Below are 23,785 nucleotides of genomic sequence, written 5' to 3' on the forward strand. Positions count from 1 at the left end.
TAGACATATGTTTAACTAGGGAACAAATAAAAAGATTTTACATTACAATCTTATGCACATTAAATAATATCTCAGAGGGATTTTCAAAGAGATATTTGCAAATAGATCTTGAGATATCTAGACATAGATATATTCATACACATATCTCACTATAAATAGATATATCAGTCCAAAAATCATCACATATATAGAGAAATATTTATTTACGAATAAATAGAACAGTTTCGCAATATGAAATATTCGCATTTTCATGTACACTTTTTAAGGAGAATATGGCATGGGCTTTGTGCAACATATAAGAGTTTTTGTGTGTGTTTTTTTCTATTTGTTTTCTCCATTGACTTCTATGGTTAATACGTGAACATGCACGCAATTTGGCTGTTTGCATTACGCGGCTTAATGTGCGTGCAAAATAAGTTATTTTGCAACTTGTAATAGCTGCGCAACCCCAAATGCAAAAAAGCCATAACACGCGCTGTGTTTTCGTGATTTGCTGCGCGACTTGTAATCTTGCCTATAGAGTTCAAGATGTGTGTACGCTGCTCAGTCTAACTCACTGGTTTTCAAACCTGTTCTCAGGCCTCCCTAACAGGCCAGATTTTGAGGATATCTGAACTGGAGAACAGATGAAATAATCAGATTTTCAGGATTGCCTTGGATGAGAGCAGGTAAAATAAATAAAATCTGGCCTGTTAGGGAGAAAACCAGTGTTTTTTGTTTAATAAAACAAATAAAAAACACACAGTATTCCAAGCCCCCTTTATTGCCAATATAAGGTATGATCAGTGCATAGGTATAATAAAGGCTTTCTGAAGTCGTTTCCACAGGCACCACAAATGTTTTGCAGTACCTGTGAAGGAGACCTTGGAGATCATGTGTGTTACTTATATGTTGACCATGTCTCATAATGTTTAAGGTCTTGTATTTGTAAATAGAATCCTGAAAGGGACTTGGAATACTGTGTGATTTTTTTATTTGTTTTATTAAATGACTACACCATATGGGGTTTCTTTTGTGCGCGTCTCCTCCTATTTAGATTATCGTTCTGGATCCTGCAGTGGCCATCAGGATTTATGTTTGGAAGCAACCATTACTCTAGACTGGTCCTGTGGATAAATACAAATTCTGAAGCTGATGTATAAGTGTCTTTACAAAACTAACATTTTATTTAGAAACACTAGATTACAATAGGAGTGAAATTAATAGCACAGGGGGTCTTGCACAAAGAATAGTACTCAATCTGGCATTACAATTGGATGGTTTAATATTTTAACCTAAGCATCTTGACATGATACTTATAATGGATTCACTCGCTCATTACACTTGTATTACAAGTGGTGAGTTATGTGTTGCGTTCAAGTGCAATCCAAAATACTTCTGTAAAATGTAGAGCTTTTTAATACCTGAAATAAACCATTATTATTAATAGTATAGCACAGAATTACATGAAGAATTTCACTACTTGCACTCCTTCAGCCTAGGTCTCACTCGATATCCAACATGAATGTTACTGTGTACCCACAAAGAAGGCTATAATGTGAGAGATGTAGTGCACCCATGCTATCTGACATGTAGATGTTAGTATGGGCTACACTATTATTTGAGTGAGAAAAAATAGAAGCGCTAATGTTTGAACTTGAGCAATATTAATGTACAATTGTGGTAAAAGGTTTGCACTCCACTTGTAATCTAGACCACTGTTTTTTAGTTTCCATTTAGAACGTCAGTGGAATTTAGAGGTGGAGAGTGATTAGGTTGTCAATTTAAAGGCACATATATATTAAAATATGGCCTGTTTAAAAGTTAATTTGTTATAGCTTTTTTCTCGTTATCCTCTAATGCCAATTAATTGTATTGTAAAAAAATGTAGCATGAGTTTTAATTAGCTCTATTTGGTAGATGGACATCATTTTTAGTGGTAATAATTCATAATAAGGCTTAATTTAGCAAAGAGAAATGACAGTCAATCGTTACTTTAAGAAATCTAGGAAAATTCCAATAAGTGCAATAGCAAAAAACATACAGGTTATGATGATTCAGTAGCCAAATAAATCTCCATTTAACAAAACTTCAGATTAGTGACGCAATTCATTCTTTACTTAGTTTAAGCAGCTGGTAGATCTTAAAGGGACATTCAACACCTCAAGATATTAATATAAATTTACTAGAAGTAGTAAAAAAACTTTGCAATATACTTTCTTTCTTTATTTTGTTCTCCTGTCCTGTAATTTAATTCTGAATATTGTGGCCTTTCCAATTAATGGTAAATATGGAAGAGCAGACACAGCTCTATTCCACTCAGTCATTGGTTGCACTCTCTAGTAAGCCATTTATAACCATTCCTAATTGGCCTCAACAGAAAAGGTAACCTTTATGAACATTATCTTTACCCTTCAAGCAATTATCTATTTAGGGCCAGATTACAAGTGGAATGCTAATTTATCGCGCGACCGCAAAGCACGTGATAAATAACCAGCCATTACAAGCTTGCAGTAGCAATTAGCGCTCATAAAATTAACCAGAGATCAGATCTCTGGTTAATTTTCTAAAAGTGTCCCAATTGCCCCCCAAAATAAAATATATTTTAGTTTTTTTATTAAAAAAAAGTTTCACTTTTTTAAAAATAAAAAACAACTGTACTAAGCAGTTTAGGGGGCTAAAGTAGGCGAGTGTGGGATGTTAGAAAAAAAAAAAACGGCACTGAAAAATGCCTTTACATTGTGGTCTATGGGGACTGTGTGTTCCCTGTAAATATATATGTATATCCTTATATACATATATATTTATGTTCTAATATGTGTATATATAAAAAAAAAAATTATAGAAAAGAGATATCCAGAACAGAAAATTGTTTCTATAATACAAGAAATAGAGAGATCTTTTTGAAATATAATGATAAAAAGAACGATAGATTTGCCTGTAAAGACGGAAAAGTAGGACCTATTATTCTGGATTATTGTGCTCAGAATAAAGAGATAAAGAATATTATTACTAAACATTTGGAAGTTCTTAAGAGAGATTATGTCTGAGAGACATTATAGCAGATAAGCCATTTATAGTCTTGAAAAAAGTACCAAATATTAAGGATAGAATTACTAAAAGTTTTCTTAAAGATAAAAACAAAGATAACTGGGTAGGAGAAAATCTTAAAGGTCTCTATAAATGTGGCAAATGTATGGGCTGTAAAGAATTCTCTCAACAAGATAGAAATATTAGGTCCTTAGCAATAGGTATGAACAAACAGTATGAGATAAGACAAATGATTACTTGTAATTCAAATAATGTGATTTATCTATTAAAATGTTCATGTGATTTGATCTATATTGGAAGAACCTCAAGAAAACTTTCAGTTAGATTTCAGGAACATGTATATAATATCAAAAATGGTTTTGATAAACATGCATTATCTGATCACTTTAAAATAAAACATAATTGTGAGCCTAAACACATAAAGTTATATTTAGGTATTCAAAAATCTCAAATACATTGGAGTGGTGGGGATATAAATGAAACATTAAGAAGATTAGAAATTAAATGGACCTTTGATCTTAACAGTTTTATTCCACATGGTCTAAATAAAGACTTTGAACTGCATCATTTTTTAGAATAATATTCTTCTCTAGTTAGATCTTCTTCATAGATTAAATGAATCCCATTTAGTTAACATCAACCCTAATAGTCTAGTGGGTTAAAGGGACACTTAACCCAATTTTTTTCTTTTGTGATTCAGATAGAGCATGACATTTTAAGCAACGTTCTAATTTACTCCTATTATCAAATGTTCTTCATTCTCTTGATATCTTTATTTGAAATGCAAGAATGTAAGTTTAGATGCCGGCCCATTTTTGGTGAACAACCTTGGTTGTTCTTGCTGATTGGTGGATAAATTCATCCACCAATAAAAAAGTGCTGTCCAGAGTCCTGAAATAATAAAAAAGCTTATATGCCTTATTTTTCAAATAAAGATAGTAAGAGAACGAAGAAAAAACGATAATAGGAGAAAATTAGAAAGTTGCTTAAAATTGCAAGCTCTATCTGAATCATGAAGGAAAAAATTTGGGTTCAGTGTCCCTTTAAGGCTGCATCAATGATACTTTTGAGACAGTAAGGTTATCAGTTTGATTCTAGGCAAATGTCTTTTTAAATTTAATATATAAAGTTTGTAGTCAATGAATGTTAACATTGGTGAAAATTTCATGTATTTTGAACTATTTGATTAGCGCAGGAGGCTAAACCAATATTTAGCATTTTGTTGAGATTTTAGGACACAGGTTCATTTCACATATAAATTTATGCAATTTTTTAATTTATATTTTAAAAATATATTTTTTCCATGTATTGTTAAGGTTGTGTACTTTACATTGTGTGTATTACATATTGTTATATAGCCAATTATGATCAATCTTTCTTAATGAGACCCTTAAGATAGAAAGACTCTGTCTAAACACCTGTGCAAGAATCCAGGACCCAATCAGAAGTGGAGTTACAACTACAAAAGGACACTAGAACCAACTTGAAGTCATCCTCGAAAAAGCCAAGCTGTGATTGGCGAAATGTATGTCGGAGCATAGTGACGTCACAAAAGAACCTTGTTCCTTACTGGACCTCTAACAGCATTCACCAGACATTGTGATATACACAGTCTTTTGCTTGCTGTTGTCTATGATTGGGACAGTCTTATATGTATGCCTTGTGATTTGTTTTTTATAAAATGTTAGTACTTTTTTACCACTTCTGATTCATTCCTTGTGAAGCTGGGATATCGCTCTTTGCCTTGTCTCCTATTAGGAGTTTCCTGTGCACTTATATCTAGAGCTTGATATTGAAGCTCTAGACAATGTGAGTACCTTTTCTGGCTCTTTAAAAACATTTAAAACCACAGAACTTCACTACATGTGTTTCTTTTTTCCCTGAGGTTCACCTGCTGGGAAATTACCATTGTGATTACCTAACCTGGGACATTTATCCTTTTCTGTGCACCATCACATTGGTTTTTTGCTGTTTGATTGTTTTTTGATTGTGATTTAAACAAGTTTATATATTGTTTTTTTATATATACATATTAACACATAAATATATATGTACTGTATACATTCATATACATATATATTTATATTTGCTGCCCATCACTGCATGACTTCGCTGTGCTAGTTCTCTCATGCTGTGTCTCACGACATGAGAACTAGGCTCTCATTGGAGCCTATGGAAGCACACTCTCACGAGCTCAATTGCACAAACGCAATTGCACCTCACTTGTAATACCAGCACACATTTGCATGTGCTGGTATTACTCAGTTGAGCGCAAATATCGCTTTTGCGGAATCAATATTTTGCGCTAAACTTGTAATCTGGACCTTAGTGTTTAACGTGCCTTTAACTGTTCAGAGGAGACTGTGTGAATCAGGCTTTCATTGCAGAATTAGAGGGAACTTAGTTTATTTTGAATGTTAGGGGGAACTTAGTTTCTTTTGAATGTTAGGGGGAACTTAGTTTCTTTTGAATGCTAGGGGGAACTTAGTTTCTTTTGAATGCTAGGGGGAACTTAGTTTCTTTTGAATGTAAAAGAGCTGTTTAACTTAGGGAAATGCCCTACAAAAGGTCCTTTTAAGGGCTATTGGTAGTTTAGTTTAGATTAGGGGTGTTTTTATTTTGGGAGACTTTTTTATTTTTATAGGGGTATTAGGTTTAATTCTTTTTATATTGGATCATTCGGTTTATTTTTTTCTTTAATTGTAGACCTTTTTTTCTTTTTTGTAATTTTAGATTTAAAGGGACATTCCAGCCCAAATTTAAATGCACATAGATTTATTACATCTTTGAATAGAAACATATTTGCAATATACATGTATTAGCAAAAATGCTTCTATTAAAAATTATCACTGTTTAAGTGTTAACATGTGTCTCTGCACGTGCATGTGAAGCATAGCTAGATATCGTCACTGCACCACATTTTAAATAATGCAGCTGCTCAGATCATCAGTTGGGCTTGTATCATGTCAGCAATTATCAAATTGAGTCATTGGTAGATGGTATACGCACCTTAGGCTCTCTGAACAAGTGTTGTGTTTAAAATGCTGGTGCATGGTGCATACTTAAATACACTTTTGAAACAGCTATAGCTTTTATTAGAAGCATTTTTGCTAATGCATGTATATTACAAAATTGTTTCTGTTCAATACCAAAATACACCCATGTAGTTTCCAATTTTGGCTGGAATATTCCTTTAAGTATTGTAATTTAATCTTAGGTTTAATTTTTAAATTAATGTTAGGTTTTTTATTTTAATTGTAATTTAGGATTTATTATTTTAATTGTAATTTAGGATTATTTAAATTTATGTAGTGGGGTTAATTTAGGGGGTGTTAGGTTAGGGGGTTTAGTGATTAGCTATTTGCGTTGTGGGGGCATGGCGGATTAGGGGTTAATAGTTTAAATAGCTAGATTGCGTTGTGGGGGCATGGCGGATTAGGGGTTAATATTTTAAATAGATACTTTGCGATATGGGTGCATGGCGGATTAGGGGTTAATAGTTTAAATAGATACTTTGCGATATGGGGGCATGGCGGTTCAGGGGTTAGTAGTTTAAATAGATACTTTGCGATATGGGGGTTGGTGGATTAGGGGTTAATAGTTTAAATAAATACTTTGCGATATGGGGGCATGGTAGTTTAGGGGTTAATAGTTTAAATAGATATTTTGCGATATGGGGGTTGGCAGATTAGGGGTTAATACATTTATTATTTATTGCGGTGGGGAGTTGATAGGTAGATATTGTGCATGCGTTAGGTGTTTGATTTTAACCGCCAGCGACAGGGAAAAATATATCGAGTGATCGAGTGTAGTATAAGGTAGGGTTATCATAGTAACCTATTAATGTTTTAGAAAACTGGCATCAGGTGGAAGCGTTAACACATGGCTAACTTACACCTACACGAAAAGAGCGACTGCACGAAAAGCGGAAGCTTTTTCAATGAAACCTGGTACTAAAATGGAGCCGTTATTTGCTTTTAGCTGCCGGCTGCTTCGGTAGCTTACGGCTCAATTTTTAACGGCTCAATGGAAACGAGCTCTATTTAACAAAGAACGAGAGTGAGAGTGATAAGGTGCTTCATCAGATGACCTGATTTTACAGCGACCTGACCGAAACCCAATAGAGAAGATTTGGGATATGCAAGAACTAGAGAGTGAAAGAAAGCAGCCAAAAGCTGCCCTGCGTGTAATAGTATTGATTTCTTGAAGAATTTTTTGGCTACTGCATCATTTTATATGTTATTACATTGTTTGAATGACTGATTAATGTCAAAATAGAAATAGTAAAAAGGAAAACCTCTTATATGAGTAAGTGTAGAGTGTATACATTATGTATATGCAAGATGTCCAATGAAGCAGATATTCTGTGTCATCCACTGATACAGGAGATACAGTGTGTGTTATCATATAACGGGTAATTGCTATTTAGAGCAGTAAAACATATTGTGATGATAGCAGGATGTGATGTCACTAGCATGTGGGCGGGGCTTAGGTCCGGTGTCTGTGTCGCAGTTAGTTTAGTACAATCAACCTGTCTGGATGTGTATTGCTATGCTCTGTAATAAAATAGAGTTGTACCATCATTGCTGTGTCCTGCATATGTCCTGCATCTCATGACATGGTGTCAGAAGTTCTGGACTACGCTTCTGTTTCTGATGATGACGATGTCAAAGTTTACCCCACCTGAGCCTTTTGACTTTTCTCAGCCTGCAGCTTGGCCCACATGGCGTCAGCGGTTTCAGCGCTTCAGGATTGCATCCAAACTGAACAAGGAGAGTGGTGAAGTACAAGTTAATTCTCTTTTATATTCTATGGGGAAAGATGTAGAGCCAGTGTTCAATGCTTTTACTTTCCAAGAAGGGGACGAAGTTAACTTTGATATAGTTATGGATAAACTCAGTGCCCACTTTGTGCCCAAAAGAAATGTGATTCATGAGAGAGCTTGTTTTCACAAACGTAATCAGCGTGTGGGAGAATCTGTGGAGTCCTTTGTGCGCAGCCTGTATGAATTAGCTGAATTCTGTGAGTTTGGTGTTGCTAAAGAAGAGCAAATCAGAGACAGAATAGTTATTGGAATTGCAGATGCTGAAGTCTCCCTGAAGCTGCAGTTAGAGCCTGATTTAACGTTAGACGGGGCTATTAGGATGGCCCGCCAGAGTGAACTGGTGAAAAAGCAAAGTGCTGATCTGAGGTCTGAGAGTATTGTGGATGAAGTGCAACAGTCTAGGAAAATTACTAGTGAAAGGCACAGTGTGAGCGGTAGATCTAAAGTACTGGAAAGGCCTAGAAGTGGATGGGCGCAACATGGCCGATGCACACGGTGCTACCGGGCTCATGATCAGAGTGCTATATGCCCGGCCAGAGATAAAAGATGCAGAAAATGTAACAGAATAGGCCATTTTGAAGTGGTGTGTAAAACTGAATACATTAAGGAGATGCAGGTGGACAGTGACCAGGAGGGTCAGGAAGTGTCTTTTGTGGGGTCTGTTGTGGAACGGACAAGCTCAGAGGAAGATTGGAAAGTTACTTTTACTGTAATGGGAGCCAATGTTGATTTTAAGATTGACACAGGAGCTGATATCACTGTAATGTCTTTTGCTGAATTTATGAAACTGCCCCGACAGCCCCAGCTGGCGAAGGTTACTACAAATGTTCATAGTCCTGGTGGCCGCATTGATTGTGTGGGGAGATTTCTTGCAAGCTGTGAGTACAAACAAAAAAAGTTCACCATGTGGGTGCATGTGATCCGAGGTCAGTGTGTTAACAGTTTATTGAGCAGAAAAGCAGCCTGTGACTTGGGCCTCGTGGCCAGAGTGAATGAGATCTCTGAAGATATGTTTGGCGAGTTGGGCCTACTGAGCTGCAAACCTGTCCGTATAGCACTTAAAAGTGACGCAGTCCCGTACAGTATTTCTACTCCTCGTAGAATTCCCTTCCCGCTCATGCCTCAAGTGGAGAAAGAGCTCATGCGCATGAAGTCTATGGGGGTTATTGAAGAGGTTGTTGAGGCAACTGATTGGTGTGCCCCCATTGTTCCAGTTGCAAAGAAAAACGGAAAGGTGCGCATCTGTGTGGACCTGAAAAGGTTGAATGAGGCAGTGAAGAGGGAGAGATTTGTGCTGCCGACACTGGAAGATATAGCCCCGAAGTTGGCTGGGGCGAAGTTCTTTTCCACATTAGACGCTTCTAGCGGCTTTTGGCAGATCCCCCTGGATCCAAAGTGCCGCAAACTGACTACCTTTATCACTCCGGTAGGTCGGTTCTGTTTCTGCAGACTTCCCTTTGGGATATCCTCCGCTCCTGAGATCTTTCAGAGGGAAATGAGTTCTCTCCTGAGTGGCCACGTGGGCACAGCAGTCGTCATGGACGACATTCTAGTGTATGGGTCTACAGTGGAGGAGCATGATCAGCGTTTGAGTTGTGTGCTGCAGGCTATCAAAGAGTCTGGGCTGAAGCTGAATAAAGAAAAATGTCATTTTAGGAAAACTGAATTATGCTACTTTGGGCATATCATCAACGGGGATGGCATCAAGCCGGACCCCGAGAAAATTCGGGCTATCGAACAGATGAAAAGCCCTTCTGATGTACATGAGCTGAGACAGATATTGGGCCTTGTAAATTACGTGGGCAAGTTTCTTCCAGATTTATCTGCAGTTTTGCACCCTATCACAGAGTTGCTTAAGAAAGATGTTGCCTGGGTCTGGGGACCCTCACAAGAAAAAGCGTTCCTGCATGCTAAGTCCCTGCTGGGGTCTGCCCCAGTGCTGGGGTTCTACGACCCTTCAAAAAAGACTGTGGTTAGTGCTGATGCAAGCAGTTATGGGTTGGGGGCTGCACTCCTGCAGCTGAATGACAACAAACTACAGCCCATCGCCTACTGTTCCCGCACACTGACGGCTGCGGAGTCAAAATACGCTCAAATTGAGAAAGAGTGCCTGGCTGCAGTTTGGGCCTGTGAGCGCTTTCAGCGTTATCTAGTGGGTTTGGAGAAATTTAGTCTGGAAACTGACCACAAACCGCTAGTCCCCACTTATCAATTCTTATGACATCGACAAAACACCCTTGAGATGCCAGAGACTTTTAATGAGACTACTCAGGTTCAATGTTCAGGCAGTGCATGTGCCGGGGAAGCAGCTGGTTGTGGCAGATACACTGTCCAGGCTCCCGCTGGCTGCTGCTGAAGAATCCTCCACAGAGTCGGATGTAAAAGTGTATGTTGATTCAGTTCTGGCCTCTAAGTCCATTTCTTCAAGGAAACTGGAAGAGATAAAGAAAGAGACATATTTGGACACAGATCTGCAAGAAGTTATAAGGTACATAAGAGATGGCTGGCCCGAGAGCCGGGCAGCCTGGATGTCTTTAAATGCTTACCAGCCAGAGAGGTCGCAGCTCACGGAGCTGGAGGGGTTGGTGCTGTTCCAAGACCGTATTGTAATTCCTGTCAGCATGAGGAAGGAGATGTTGAACAGGATTCACGATGGCCACTTAGGCATTACAAAGTGCAGAGAAAGAGCAGCTACAGCTGTGTGGTGGCCTGGGATCAGCTCCGACATTGCAAATCACGTGTCTAAATGTGCCTTTTGCCGGGAACGCCGGCCTACTCAGAGAAGGGAGCCCTTAATGTCTACTCCGCTGCCTGCGGGGCCGTGGCAGAAAATAGCTGCTGATTTGTGCGAACTGCACGGGAAAAAGTTTCTTGTTGTTATCGACTACTATTCCAGGTATTTGGAAATAGCACCCCTGAATGATATCACAAGTCAGGCCGTTATCATTCGCCTGAAGAGCTTGTTCGCCCGCTGGGGCATTCCAATGGAGCTGGTAAGTGACAATGGCATGCAGTTCGCTTCTACAGAGTTCAGTGCTTTCAGCAGGGAATATGATTTTGTACATTCCACGTCAAGTCCACATTATCCGCAGGCCAACGGAATGGCTGAAAGGGCAGTTCAAACAACAAAATTCATTCTAAAGCAATCTGAACCGTACCTAGACCTCTTGTCATACAGGGCGACGCCCATTCAAGCCACCGGGTTTAGCCCGGCACAGCTGATGCTAGGACGCCAGATTCGCACCACTTTACCCTCAGTGGGTGTCTTCAAGCCGCCTGGCCCTGTTCCTCGGGACGAAGTCCTTAGGAGGGATGAAGAGGCCAAAAAGGGTTATCGTTTCTTCTACGACAGGAGACATTCTGTCAGGCCTTTACAGGAACTGAAAGCGGGCCAAAGTGTCAGAATTAAACTGGATGATGAGAAGAAATGGAAGACGCCTGCTACGGTAGTGGGCCGCTCTCCAGAACCAAGGTCTTACACAGTCCTTACAGAGGGAGGGACGGTTACACGCCGTAACCGAAGACATCTTCAGCCTGTACCTGAGAGTCTGGAACCGGATACCTCAGTACCACCGCCGGTGGGATCTCCTGTTCTAAGAGAGGTGCCTTCCCCTCAGCAAGATCATAGCGGGGATATATCTTTGCCTCCAGCAGACTCTTGTTCACCATCTTCTGTATCAGAGGACAGTTCATGCAAAGTTACATCAAGCGGAAGAGTGGTGAGGCTTCCGGCCCGATACAGGGACTGACTTTAGCTAGAACAGTGACCGGAAGTATGGGCAGAATAATCCCATGGTCACTGTGGACTAGGCTAGTCTACCCCGATGTCCAAGTCAGGATGTAATTTATTTGTTCATGTTTTCTAATCTATCTGTTTTTATAATGTTCTAAAACAAAATGTTGTTGTATACCCTGTTGGTGTACCTTGTTATTTAATATATGCAAATGTATGCTTTGCCTTTGAAAAAGGGGAAGATGTGATGATAGCAGGATGTGATGTCACTAGCATGTGGGCGGGCTTAGGTCCGGTGTCTGTGTCGCAGTTAGTTTAGTACAATCAACCTGTCTGGATGTGTATTGCTATGCTCTGTAATAAAATAGAGTTGTACCATCATTGCTGTGTCCTGCATATGTCCTGCATCTCATGACACATATATTGGGCAGATGTTTGTGCTAATATGGACCTATAATGATTCCATGTTAGAGGAACAAATTCAAAGCAAACTGAGACATATAGAAATGGCAATACAATATAGCCAATGAGATTACAGGGCCACACCCTCTAGGCACTCTAGACTTTCTGTGTTCAGTGATATGCATTAGTAGGAACAGCCAGTAGTATAATTTGAGCATTGGAAGCACTGGGAACAGTTACCTCTGCAATGCATAAACCCCAAAATTGCAAACAACTTTGCCTGATGTAAAACCCTCCCTGTCTGGGCAATTGTAGATAAAATACATTTTGAAACAAACACTTTTTGTGACAATACAGACTTTTTAAAAAATATTTTACATTCTGTGAGATCAATGGGCCATATGTTTAAATGAGATACAAACAAAATAAAGTGGCTGTGCACCAAATCATAAAAAAATAGTACAAAAACTATTTAAGAAAATCATTCACACAGGATAACCATAGAAAATAAACCATTGGTCACTTATTTGATAATGCTTTCTCATTGATAATTTTGACCCAGTCTCTTCTCACCTTGAGAACATACATGCCACGCCCCTCATAGGTATTTCCAATCTCAAGACGGCTGGCAATTTTGGGAAACTTAGAAACGATTTTGCATGTCCAGTTAGCAATCTGAAAATACAGTAATATAATTACATAATTACTCAATGGCCTATACGTTTGGTTCTCAGTAGACCCAAAACTAAACATATTAAAGGGACATGAAATCCCAATTTTTTTATTTTATGATTTAGATAGAGCAAACATTTTGAAATAACTTTTTAAATATACTTCTATTATTATTTTTTCTTAATTCTCTTAGGCCTAGATTTGGAGTTCGGCGGTAAAAGGGCTGTTAACGCTCCGCGGGCTTTTTTCTGGCCGCACCATAAATTTAACTCTGGTATCGAGAGTTCAAACAAATGCTGCGTTAGGCTCCAAAAAAGGAGCGTAGGGCATTTTTACCGCAAATGCAACTCTCGATACCAGAGTTGCTTACGGACGCGGCCGGCATCAAAAACGTGCTCGTGCACGATTCCCCCATAGGAAACAATGGGGCTGTTTGAGCTGAAAAAAACCTAACACCTGCAAAAAAGCAGCGTTCAGCTCCTAACGCAGCCCCATTGTTTCCTATGGGGAAACACTTCCTACGTCTGCACCTAACACTCTAACATGTACCCCGAGTCTAAACACCCCTAACCTTACACTTATTAACCCCTAATCTGCCGCCCCCGCTATCGCTGACCCCTGCATATTTTTTTTAACCCCTAATCTGCCGCTCCGTAAACCGCCGCAACCTACGTTATCCCTATGTACCCCTAATCTGCTGCCCTAACATCGCCGACCCCTATGTTATATTTATTAACCCCTAATCTGCCCCCCACAACGTCGCCGACACCTACCTACACTTATTAACCCCTAATCTGCCGAGCGGACCTGAGCGCTACTATAATAAAGTTATTAACCCCTAATCCGCCTCACTAACCCTATCATAAATAGTATTAACCCCTAATCTGCCCTCCCTAACATCGCCGACACCTACCTTCAATTATTAACCCCTAATCTTCCGATCGGAGCTCACCGCTATTCTAATAAATGTATTAACCCCTAAAGCTAAGTCTAACCCTAACACTAACACCCCCCTAACTTAAATATAATTTACATCTAACGAAATAAATTAACTCTTATTAAATAAATTAATCCTATTTAATGCTAAATACTTACCTGTAAAATAAATCCTAATATAGCTACAATATAAATTATAATTATATTATAGCTATTTTAGGATTAATATTTATTTTACAGGCAACTTGGTATTTATTTTAAACTAGGTACAATAGCTATTAAATAGTTAAGAACTATTTAATAGTTACCTAGTTAAAATAATTACAAAATTTACCTGTAAAATAAATCCTAACCTAAGATATAATTAAACCTAACACTACCCTATCAATAAATAATTAAATAAACTACCTACAATTACCTACAATTAACCTAACACTACACTATCAATAAATTCAATAAACACAATTGCCTACAAATAAATACAATTAAATAAACTAGCTAAAGTACAAAAAAATAAAAAAGAACTAAGTTACAGAAAATAAAAAAATATTTACAAACATAAGAAAAATATTACAACAATTTTAAACTAATTACACTACTCTAAGCCCCCTAATAAAACAACAAAGCCCCCAAAATAAAAATTCCCTACCCTATTCTAAATTAAAAAAGTTACAAGCTCTTTTACCTTACCAGCCCTGAACAGGGCCCTTTGCGGGGCATGCCCCAAGAAGTTCAGCTCTTTTGCCTGTAAAAAAAAACATACAATACCCCCCCCAACATTACAACCCACCACCCACATACCCCTAATCTAACCCAAACCCCCTTAAATAAACCTAACACTAAGCCCCTGAAGATCTTCCTACCCTTGTCTTCACCTCACCGGGTATCACCGATCGGCTCCCTGGCTCCGATATCTTCATCCAACCCAAGCGGGGGCTAGACATCCACTGAAGAAGTCCAGAAGAGGGTCCAAAGTCTTCCTCCTATCCGGCAAGAAGAGGACATCCGGACCGGCAAACATCTTCTCCAAGCGGCATCTTCGATCTTCTTCCATCCGGAGCGAAGCGGCAGGATCCTGAAGACCCCCAGCGCGGAACATCCATCCGGACCGACGACTGAACGACGAATGACGGTTCCTTTAAGGGACGTCATCCAAGATGGCGTCCCTCGAATTCCGATTGGCTGATAGGATTCTATCAGCCAATCGGAATTAAGGTAGGAATTTTCTGATTGGCTGATGGAATCAGCCAATCAGAATCTAGTTCAATCCGATTGGCTGATCCAATCAGCCAATCAGATTGAGCTCCGCATTCTATTGGCTGATCGGAACAGCCAATAGAATGCGAGCTCAATCTGATTGGCTGATTGGATCAGCCAATCGGATTGAACTAGATTCTGATTGGCTGATTCCATCAGCCAATCAGAAAATTCCTACCTTAATTCCGATTGGCTGATAGAATCCTATCAGCCAATCGGAATTCGAGAGACGCCATCTTGGATGACGTCCCTTAAAGGAACCGTCATTCGTCGTTCAGTCGTCGGTCCGGATGGATGTTCCGCGCTGGGGGTCTTCAGGATCCTGCCGCTTCGCTCCGGATGGAAGAAGATCGAAGATGCCGCTTGGAGAAGATGTTTGCCGGTCCGGATGTCCTCTTCTTGCCGGATAGGAGGAAGACTTTGGACCCTCTTCTGGACTTCTTCAGTGGATGTCTAGCCCCCGCTTGGGTTGGATGAAGATATCGGAGCCAGGACCGATCGGTGATACCCGGTGAGGTGAAGACAAGGTAGGAAGATCTTCAGGGGCTTAGTGTTAGGTTTATTTAAGGGGGGTTTGGGTTAGATTAGGGGTATGTGGGTGGTGGGTTGTAATGTTGGGGGGGGGGGTATTGTATGTTTTTTTTTACAGGCAAAAGAGCTGAACTTCTTGGGGCATGCCCCGCAAAGGGCCCTGTTCAGGGCTGGTAAGGTAAAAGAGCTTGTAACTTTTTTAATTTAGAATAGGGTAGGGAATTTTTTATTTTGGGGGGCTTTGTTGTTTTATTAGGGGGCTTAGAGTAGGTGTAATTAGTTTAAAATTGTTGTAATATTTTTCTTATGTTTGTAATATTTTTTTATTTTCTGTAACTTAGTTCTTTTTTATTTTTTGTACTTTAGCTAGTTTATTAATTGTATTTATTTGTAGCAATTGTGTTTATTGAATTTATTGATAGTGTAGTGTTAGGTTAATTGTAGGTAATTGTAGGTAGTTTATTTAATTATTTTATTGATAGGGTAGTGTTAGGTTTAATTATATCTTAGGTTAGGATTTATTTTACAGGTAAATTTGTAATTATTTTAACTAGGTAACTATTAAATAGTTCTTAACTATTTAATAGCTATTGTACCTAGTTAAAATAAATACCAAGTTGCCTGTAAAATAAATATTAATCCTAAAATAGCTATAATATAATTATAATTTATATTGTAGCTATATTAGAATTTATTTTACAGGTAAGTATTTAGCTTTAAATAGGATTAATTTATTTAATAAGAGTTAATTAATTTCGTTAGATGTAAATTATATTTAAGTTAGGGGGTGTTAGTGTTAGGGTTAGACTTAGCTTTAGGGGTTAATACATTTATTAGAATAGCGGTGAGCTCCGATCGGAAGATTAGGGGTTAATAATTGAAGGTAGGTGTCGGCGATGTTAGGGAGGGCAGATTAGGGGTTAATACTATTTATGATAGGGTTAGTGAGGCGGATTAGGGGCTAATAACTTTATTATAGTAGCGCTCAGGTCCGCTCGGCAGATTAGGAGTTAATAAGTGTAGGTAGGTGTCGGCGACGTTGAGGGGGGCAGATTAGGGGTTAATAAATATAACATAGGGGTCGGCGGTGTTAGGGGCAGCAGATTAGGGGTACATAGGGATAACGTAGGTGGCGGCGCTTTGCGGTCGGAAGATTAGGGGTTAATTATTTTAAGTAGCTGGCGGCGATGTTGTGGGGGGCAGATTAGGGGTTAATAAATGTAATATAGGGGTCGGCGGAGTTAGGGGCAGCAGATTAGGGGTACATAAGTATAACGTAGGTGGCGGTCGGCAGATTAGGGGTTAAAATTTTTAATCGAGTGGCGGCGATGTGGGGGGAGCTCGGTTTAGGGGTACATAGGTAGTTTATGGGTGTTAGTGTACTTTAGGGTACAGTAGTTAAGAGCTTTATAAACCGGCGTTAGCCAGAAAGCTCTTAACTCCTGCTATTTTCAGGCGGCTGGAATTTTGTCGTTAGAGCTCTAACGCTCACTGCAGAAACGACTCTAAATACCGGCGTTAGAAAGATCCCATTGAAAAGATAGGCTACGCAAATGGCGTAGGGGGATCTGCGGTATGGAAAAGTCGCGGCTGAAAAGTGAGCGTTAGACCCTTTAATCAATGACTCCAAATACCAGCGGGCGGCCAAAACCAGCGTTAGGAGCCTCTAACGCTGGTTTTGACGGCTACCGCCGAACTCCAAATCTAGGCCTTAGTATCCTTTATTGATTGAGCAGCAATTCACTACTGGGAGCTATCTAAACACATTGGTAAACCAATGACAACAGGCATATATGTGCAGCCACCAATCAGCAGCTAGCTCCCATCTTCTAAGCCTACCTAGATATGCTTTTCAACAAAATTTGAAATTTAAATTTTGTTTAAAATTGTTTGCTCTATCTGAATCATGAAAGAAATTGAGATTTCAATGATGGGATCGGGTCAGAACAACATGTGATGGTTTTAATGAACAAAACCACCTAATTCAAAAACAAAAATAAACATGAAGGAACTATTTGATTAGATTTAATACTCTGCAGAAGGTATAACCAGTCATTTTAAATATATAGAGAGAGTATCTGTCACACAAATATGTATATACCCTGAACAAGAGGGGTATGAAAGACCCTCCAGACAGATGGTGCTAAATGCAAATAGTTACTATCATATACAAGGAAAGTGAAAGTAGCATCCCTTAAGTGCTTAAGGGATGCTACTTTCTCTTTCCTTGAATAACCAGTAATTTGGAACACATTTTATAGTACAGTGTCTATTTAAGGGAGCTGAGTTTGAGGGGTCTGAATACCCCCCTTCCCGCCTCCCTTAAACCCTGTGGTTCTGCCCCACACTATTGTGTTTCTGGGGCTTGGTGACATCAGTAATCAGACATCAATTGAATTGATTTCTATCAGCCCTAAATAAAATCATATGGTGGTCTAGCATTTCCTTGAAGATTTCTTAGCTGCGTAATACAGGGATAGCCATACTCCACAAGTAACTACTTAAAGATCTTTACCAGTGATGGGCAATGTCTCGAGACATCAAAATACAAATGAAAAGAATAATAATTTCGAAGCCTTAATACAGAATTAGGTAAGGTTGCAGCGTACCATCTCTCGACTCTTATCTCCTACAGAGGGTTCTTTTTAGTTGTCTACCATTGAGAAGTCCCTAAAGATCACATTTTTAGTTCTTCTTTTTCCTGGGGCCCAGAAAAATATCTAGAGAAGCACATGTTGCCAATGGGCCATCAGTTGTCCATCTCTGATTTATGGGAAATGATTTGCTGTTGATAGGTTCACACAAGGAGAAGGGTTAAAATAATTAGAGCTATATAGGAAAAAGTTAAGCTAGTGCCTACAAATAAAAGTAGGCATGAGAAAATGCCCAATCTATCAAGACAACTCCAACTTATACATCTAAGATCCTTCATAATAGCACTATTTAGAGCCTCGGGGGAAAGGAGAGGGGATTGGGAAAGAGAGTAGCAGAATAAAACCAAGCAGCAACCTACTTACCTTCTCTTAATCCCAAGTCCCAGCATCTCTTTAACTGAAGCCCAACTTCTTATTATATAGACTGATATGTCTTAAGGTTTAGAGGGACCCATGCTAGCCAGATCTTATGACACAAGTCAATCTGTGTTTTACTGTAATATACATGCGCCTTTGTTTTTCATATATTGTAAAGACATTTCTTAACACGTTAAGGAAATATGTCAGCACATTACTAAGCTATCCCTACAGCACTGACCAATGGGCAAGGAGAAAGCTCTGCAGTAAAGCTATCAGATGCAAATGGCAACCATAATGGAGTTGTGTGAGTTTATGGCAGTTACTTGCTATGTTCTCACATTGGGAGCCCTATGCATTTCTCAAGAAGACACTTTCAATCCCCCCCCAACCATGTGTAGAAATGTCATTGACTGGTGAGATAAAGGTATCACTATTTTACATTAAATACAAATAAATTGTGTATTGACAGAGATTATTTTGTAAAGTGTATTTTTTTTTACCAGTGTATGTTTATAAGTGTAGACTTTAATTTTATTCTCTGGATTAAACAAAAATATGAAAGAAAGATCGGCATTAACAGAAATATGCTATTTAAACGTCACCTACTGTTTCCCAGTCATTGTAGTTGGTATAACTGTGTTTTTTAGACTTTTTCTTCATCCGATAGTCAAGCTGTGCATCTATTGCTTCCTGAAGATTGTGAAACAAAACTCTAAGAGAAAAAATAAACATGTATTTTATCTCTTTCTAGGTTTAAACTGGTAACAAGTTTAAAACATACAAAATACTAATATATGATTGTGAGTTAGCCTATGAAACGGCTCCTTAGGGTAAGTTTGCATCCATTAGATGGATCATGCAAAGTGCCTCACAAGAGCTTATGAATTTGGAGGCGCTATACAAACAACTGATAATACAATTCTCATATTTGAGGCCATGTCAATCATTTGAAAACCACTGGAAACCCCAGATATTTTGTAGTTTTCCAGGTGTTTCCCACTGCATTAATTTCACCAGTACTTTGCTTTGGAAGATAACATTATTTAAATGTGAATGTTCTGTTTATATTCAGTTCACATCATTCAAATTATTTTTTAGAAACTATAAAACGTACCATATATGAGAGGAGTTAAGTGGTTGGAGTATAAAAACTGTTGAAAACACCCTGGAAAAGCCTGTTTGAATGCCTTTTTATTACAGTTTTTCACGTCAAATTTTACAATTACATCATATAGATAATTTACGCAGCTTAAAGGGATATGAAACCCAAATGTTTTCTTCTATGATTCAGATAGAGCATCGATTTTAAGCAACTTTCTAATTTACTCCTATTAGCAATTGTTCTTCATTCACTTTGTATGCTTTGTTGGATGAGCCGCAATGCACTACTGGTTGCTGATGGATGAGCCAATGACAATCAGTATATATATGCAGCCACCAATCAGCAGCTAGAACCTACGTTCTTTGCTACTCCTGAGCATTCCGAGATAAACCTTACAACAAAGGATAACAAGAGAAGGAAGCACATTAAATAATAGAAGTAAATTGGAAAGTTGTTTAAAATTGCATGTTCTATCTGAATTATGAAAGAAATATTTTTGGTTTCATGTCCCTTTAACTAAGTCTGCTTAAGTGGAATGGCCTAGGAAAGGAAGCTAAATATTAGGTTCCCTCTCTGTCTATGTATCTATCTATCTATCTATCTATCTATCTATCTATCTATCTATCTATCTATCTATCTATCTATCAATCTATCTATAATCTATCTATAATCTATATGTAATCTATATATAATCTATTATCTATCGATCAAATAAAATGTGTTTTTTGCCATGTATTTAAAAATAAACAGGATTTTTAAATCCGATTTATCATAAAAATTAAACTTTCATGATATAAATAAAACATGCAATTTAAAAAAATAAAAATAACAAAAAACTAAAATAACTTCCAATTTGCTTTATTCTCTTGGTATCCTTTGATGATGAAGAGTATAACTAGGTTAACACAGGAGATTGTATGTGTGTTTAGTAGAATACCAAGGTTTGCAACAATGTATAACATTTCTATAAACACTGCTGCAAACGCAGCTGCCCTATTGTGTTAAAGAGACGTACTCTACTGAGCCTATCTAGCTTTACTTTTCAACAAAGGTACCAAGAGAACAAATTAAATTTAATAAAAGAATTGAATTGTGTCTGTTTATTGCATGCTCTGAGTCATGAAAGTTTAATGTGACTGTACTGTCCCTTTAAGCATTACGATGTAGCAGTGTAATATCAACGCATGTGTAAAATGTTTAAATCTTATACATATTTTAAAAGTTGTACATTTTATGGATAAAACTAAACACTCAGTTTTACAGATTTTATTTACACGCTTGTAAATACTCTCAAATAATATGGTAAATTCACTCCAACTCCACTTAAAATATTCCTTAATGCTGATCAGCCACAATCCTTTGCTATCTGTAAACTCACAGTAACTCACAGTAACTCACAGTAACTCACAGTAACGCACAGTAACTCACAGTAACTCACAGTAACTCACAGTAACGCACAGTAACTCACAGTAACTCACAGTAACGCACAGTAACTCACAGTAACTCACAGTAACGCACAGTAACTCACAGTAACTCACAGTAACGCACAGTAACTCACAGTAACTCACAGTAACGCACAGTAACTCACAGTAACTCACAGTAACTCACAGTAACTCACAGTAACGCACAGTAACTCACAGTAACTCACAGTAACGCACAGTAACTCACAGTAACTCACAGTAACGCACAGTAACTCACAGTAACTCACAGTAAATCACAGTAACTCACAGTAACTCACAGTAACTCACAGTAACTCACAGTAACGCACAGTAACTCACAGTAACTCACAGTAACGCACAGTAACTCACAGTAACTCACAGTAACGCACAGTAACTCACAGTAACTCACAGTAACTCACAGTAACGCACAGTAACTCACAGTAACTCACAGTAACGCACAGTAACTCACAGTAACTCACAGTAACGCACAGTAACTCACAGTAACTCACAGTAACGCACAGTAACTCACAGTAACTCACAGTAACTCACAGTAACTCACAGTAACGCACAGTAACTCACAGTAACTCACAGTAACTCACAGTAACTCACAGTAACGCACAGTAACGCACCCACACAGATTTATCACTTTTCAGTTTAGCCCCTTGGCTTCCACAGAGGGTTACAAAACATTTTTATGCAACACGCTGCAGACATGTTTGACAAGGAGGCAGTAATATATAGGGGAGCAATAAAGCAACTACAGCACCTACTGTCATTCTGCTGAGGTAAGAATAGTAAATTCATACTCATGTTCTATGTAGTTCTGTCCCAGAAGATGCCGAATAGCTTCTGAATCATTGGCATTCACGTGGATGTCTGCTTCTATCTGCGGTACCACTCTGTCTGCTGATTCTGGGTGCCAGAAATCCATCTAAAATATCAAAGTGCAACTACATTATAATTTGTAAAATGTGAAAAATGTCATTTTAGCTACACCTTAAAGAATGGAAGAAGAATGCTGGTACTTAGTTGCCATGATTCAGATAAAACAGAATCTCTGTGTTATATTATTTGTTTGATGACTAAACACAGATCTATATGTGAGCAGCTCAGGGAAAAGCCCCAATCTTCAGACTGAAAAAGAATAAAAAAAGTTTATATTTATTTATCTATATTTATTTTAACCTGCAAAAACATTTTCTCTTCTCTGCAAGGGTGTATAATAAGTTAAAGATTCTTATAAATGCAATTATTTTATATCCATTTAAAGAAGGAAAACAGATGTAATATAATAATATAATAATTTGACACAGGTTATGAAGCTGAGATGCACTGGTAAATATTATTTATATCAGGAGGTATTTTCACCAGATAGTAACAGAACATACAGCCAAAATTAAACTTTCATGATTCACATACAGAATGTAATTAAGAAATGTTTAAAATGTTTATGTTATTAGATCTACTGTTTTCTCTTTGTTCTCTTTGTTCTCTTTAGTAAAACTCAATTCCTGTTCATAAGATAGGCTCAGGAGTGTGCATGTATCCTGAGCCCTATATACCATATGCTCATGAACAGGTAAGCTCCTGAGCTCACCTAAATATGCTCTCATGGACAGGTAAGCTCCTGAGCTCACCTCAGTATGCTCTCATGGACAGGTAAGCTCCTGAGCTCACCACAGTATGCTCTCATGGACAGATAAGCTCCTGAGCTCACCTCAGTATGCTCTCATGGATAGGTAAGTTTCTGAGCTTACCTCAGTATGCTCACATGAACAGGTAAGCTCCCAAGCTCACCTCAGTATGCTCTCATGGATAGGTAAGCTCTTGTACTTACTTCCGTATGCTTTCATGGACAGGTAAGCTCCTGAGCTCACCTCAGTATGCTCTCTTGGACAGGTAAGATCTTGTGCTTACTTCCGTATGCTTTCATGTACAGGTAAGCTCCCAAGCTCACCTCGGTATGCTCTCATGGATAGGTAAGCTCTTGTGCTTACTTCCGTATGCTTTCATGGACAGGTAAGCTCCTGAGCTCACCTCAGTATGCTCTCATGGACAGGTAAGCTCCTGAGCTCACCTCAGTATGCTCTTATGGACAGGTAAGCTCTTGTGCTCACCTCAGTATGCTCTCATGGACAGGTAAGCTCCTGAGCTCACCTCAGTATGCTCACATGAACAGGTAAGCTCCGAAGCTCACCTCAGTATGCTCTTATGGATAGGTAAGCTCTTGTGCTTACTTCCGTATGCTTTCATGGACAAGTAAGCTCCTGAGCTCACCTCAGTATGCTCTCATGGAAAGAACTGAGTTTTGGAAAAAGGTAAAGTAGATAAGAAACAGGCAATATTAATAAAAAATATGACAATTTTGGACACATGCAAAAGTGATTTTTTTTTAGAATTTTTACAGCACAATTTCTGTTGTAGAATGTCATTTTTTATGGATGTTAAAGGGATTGTTTTTAAACATGAATTGTGTACATGAACAATTCGCTTTGACTAGTTTAGAACAGTGTTAATTAGTGTTTGTCTGGTATGTTTATTAACCCCTTAATGACCACAGCACTTTTCCATTTTCTATCCGTTTGGGACCAAGGCTATTTTTACATTTTTGAGGTGTTTGTGTTTAGCTGTAATTTTCCTCTTGCTCATTTACTGTACCCACACATATTATATACCGTTTTTCTCGCCATTAAATGGACTTTCTAAAGATACCATTATTTTCATCATATCTTATAATTTACTATAAAAAAATTATAAAATATGAGGAAAAAATGGAAAAAAACACACTTTTTCTAACTTTGACCCCCAAAATCTGTTACATATCTACAACCACCAAAAAACACC

At 38.3% G+C, this 23,785-nt stretch overlaps 1 protein-coding gene across 1 annotated transcript in view; it reads right to left on the minus strand.

Annotated features, from left to right (window-relative positions):
- The window catches only part of LOC128656214 (carboxypeptidase B), a 91,512-nt gene that overhangs the window by 62,987 nt on the left and 4,740 nt on the right, over positions 1-23,785 (minus strand). The window contains exons 3-5 of the mRNA XM_053710002.1: positions 21,748-21,872; positions 19,007-19,112; positions 12,564-12,665 (exon numbers count right to left, since the gene is read on the minus strand). Of these exons, the coding sequence (XP_053565977.1) occupies positions 12,564-12,665; positions 19,007-19,112; positions 21,748-21,872 (333 nt within the window). The remainder of the gene's footprint in view (positions 1-12,563; positions 12,666-19,006; positions 19,113-21,747; positions 21,873-23,785) is intronic.

This window comes from Bombina bombina, chromosome 4 (genome assembly GCF_027579735.1).
Source record: "Bombina bombina isolate aBomBom1 chromosome 4, aBomBom1.pri, whole genome shotgun sequence".
NCBI classification, from domain to species: domain Eukaryota; kingdom Metazoa; phylum Chordata; class Amphibia; order Anura; family Bombinatoridae; genus Bombina; species Bombina bombina.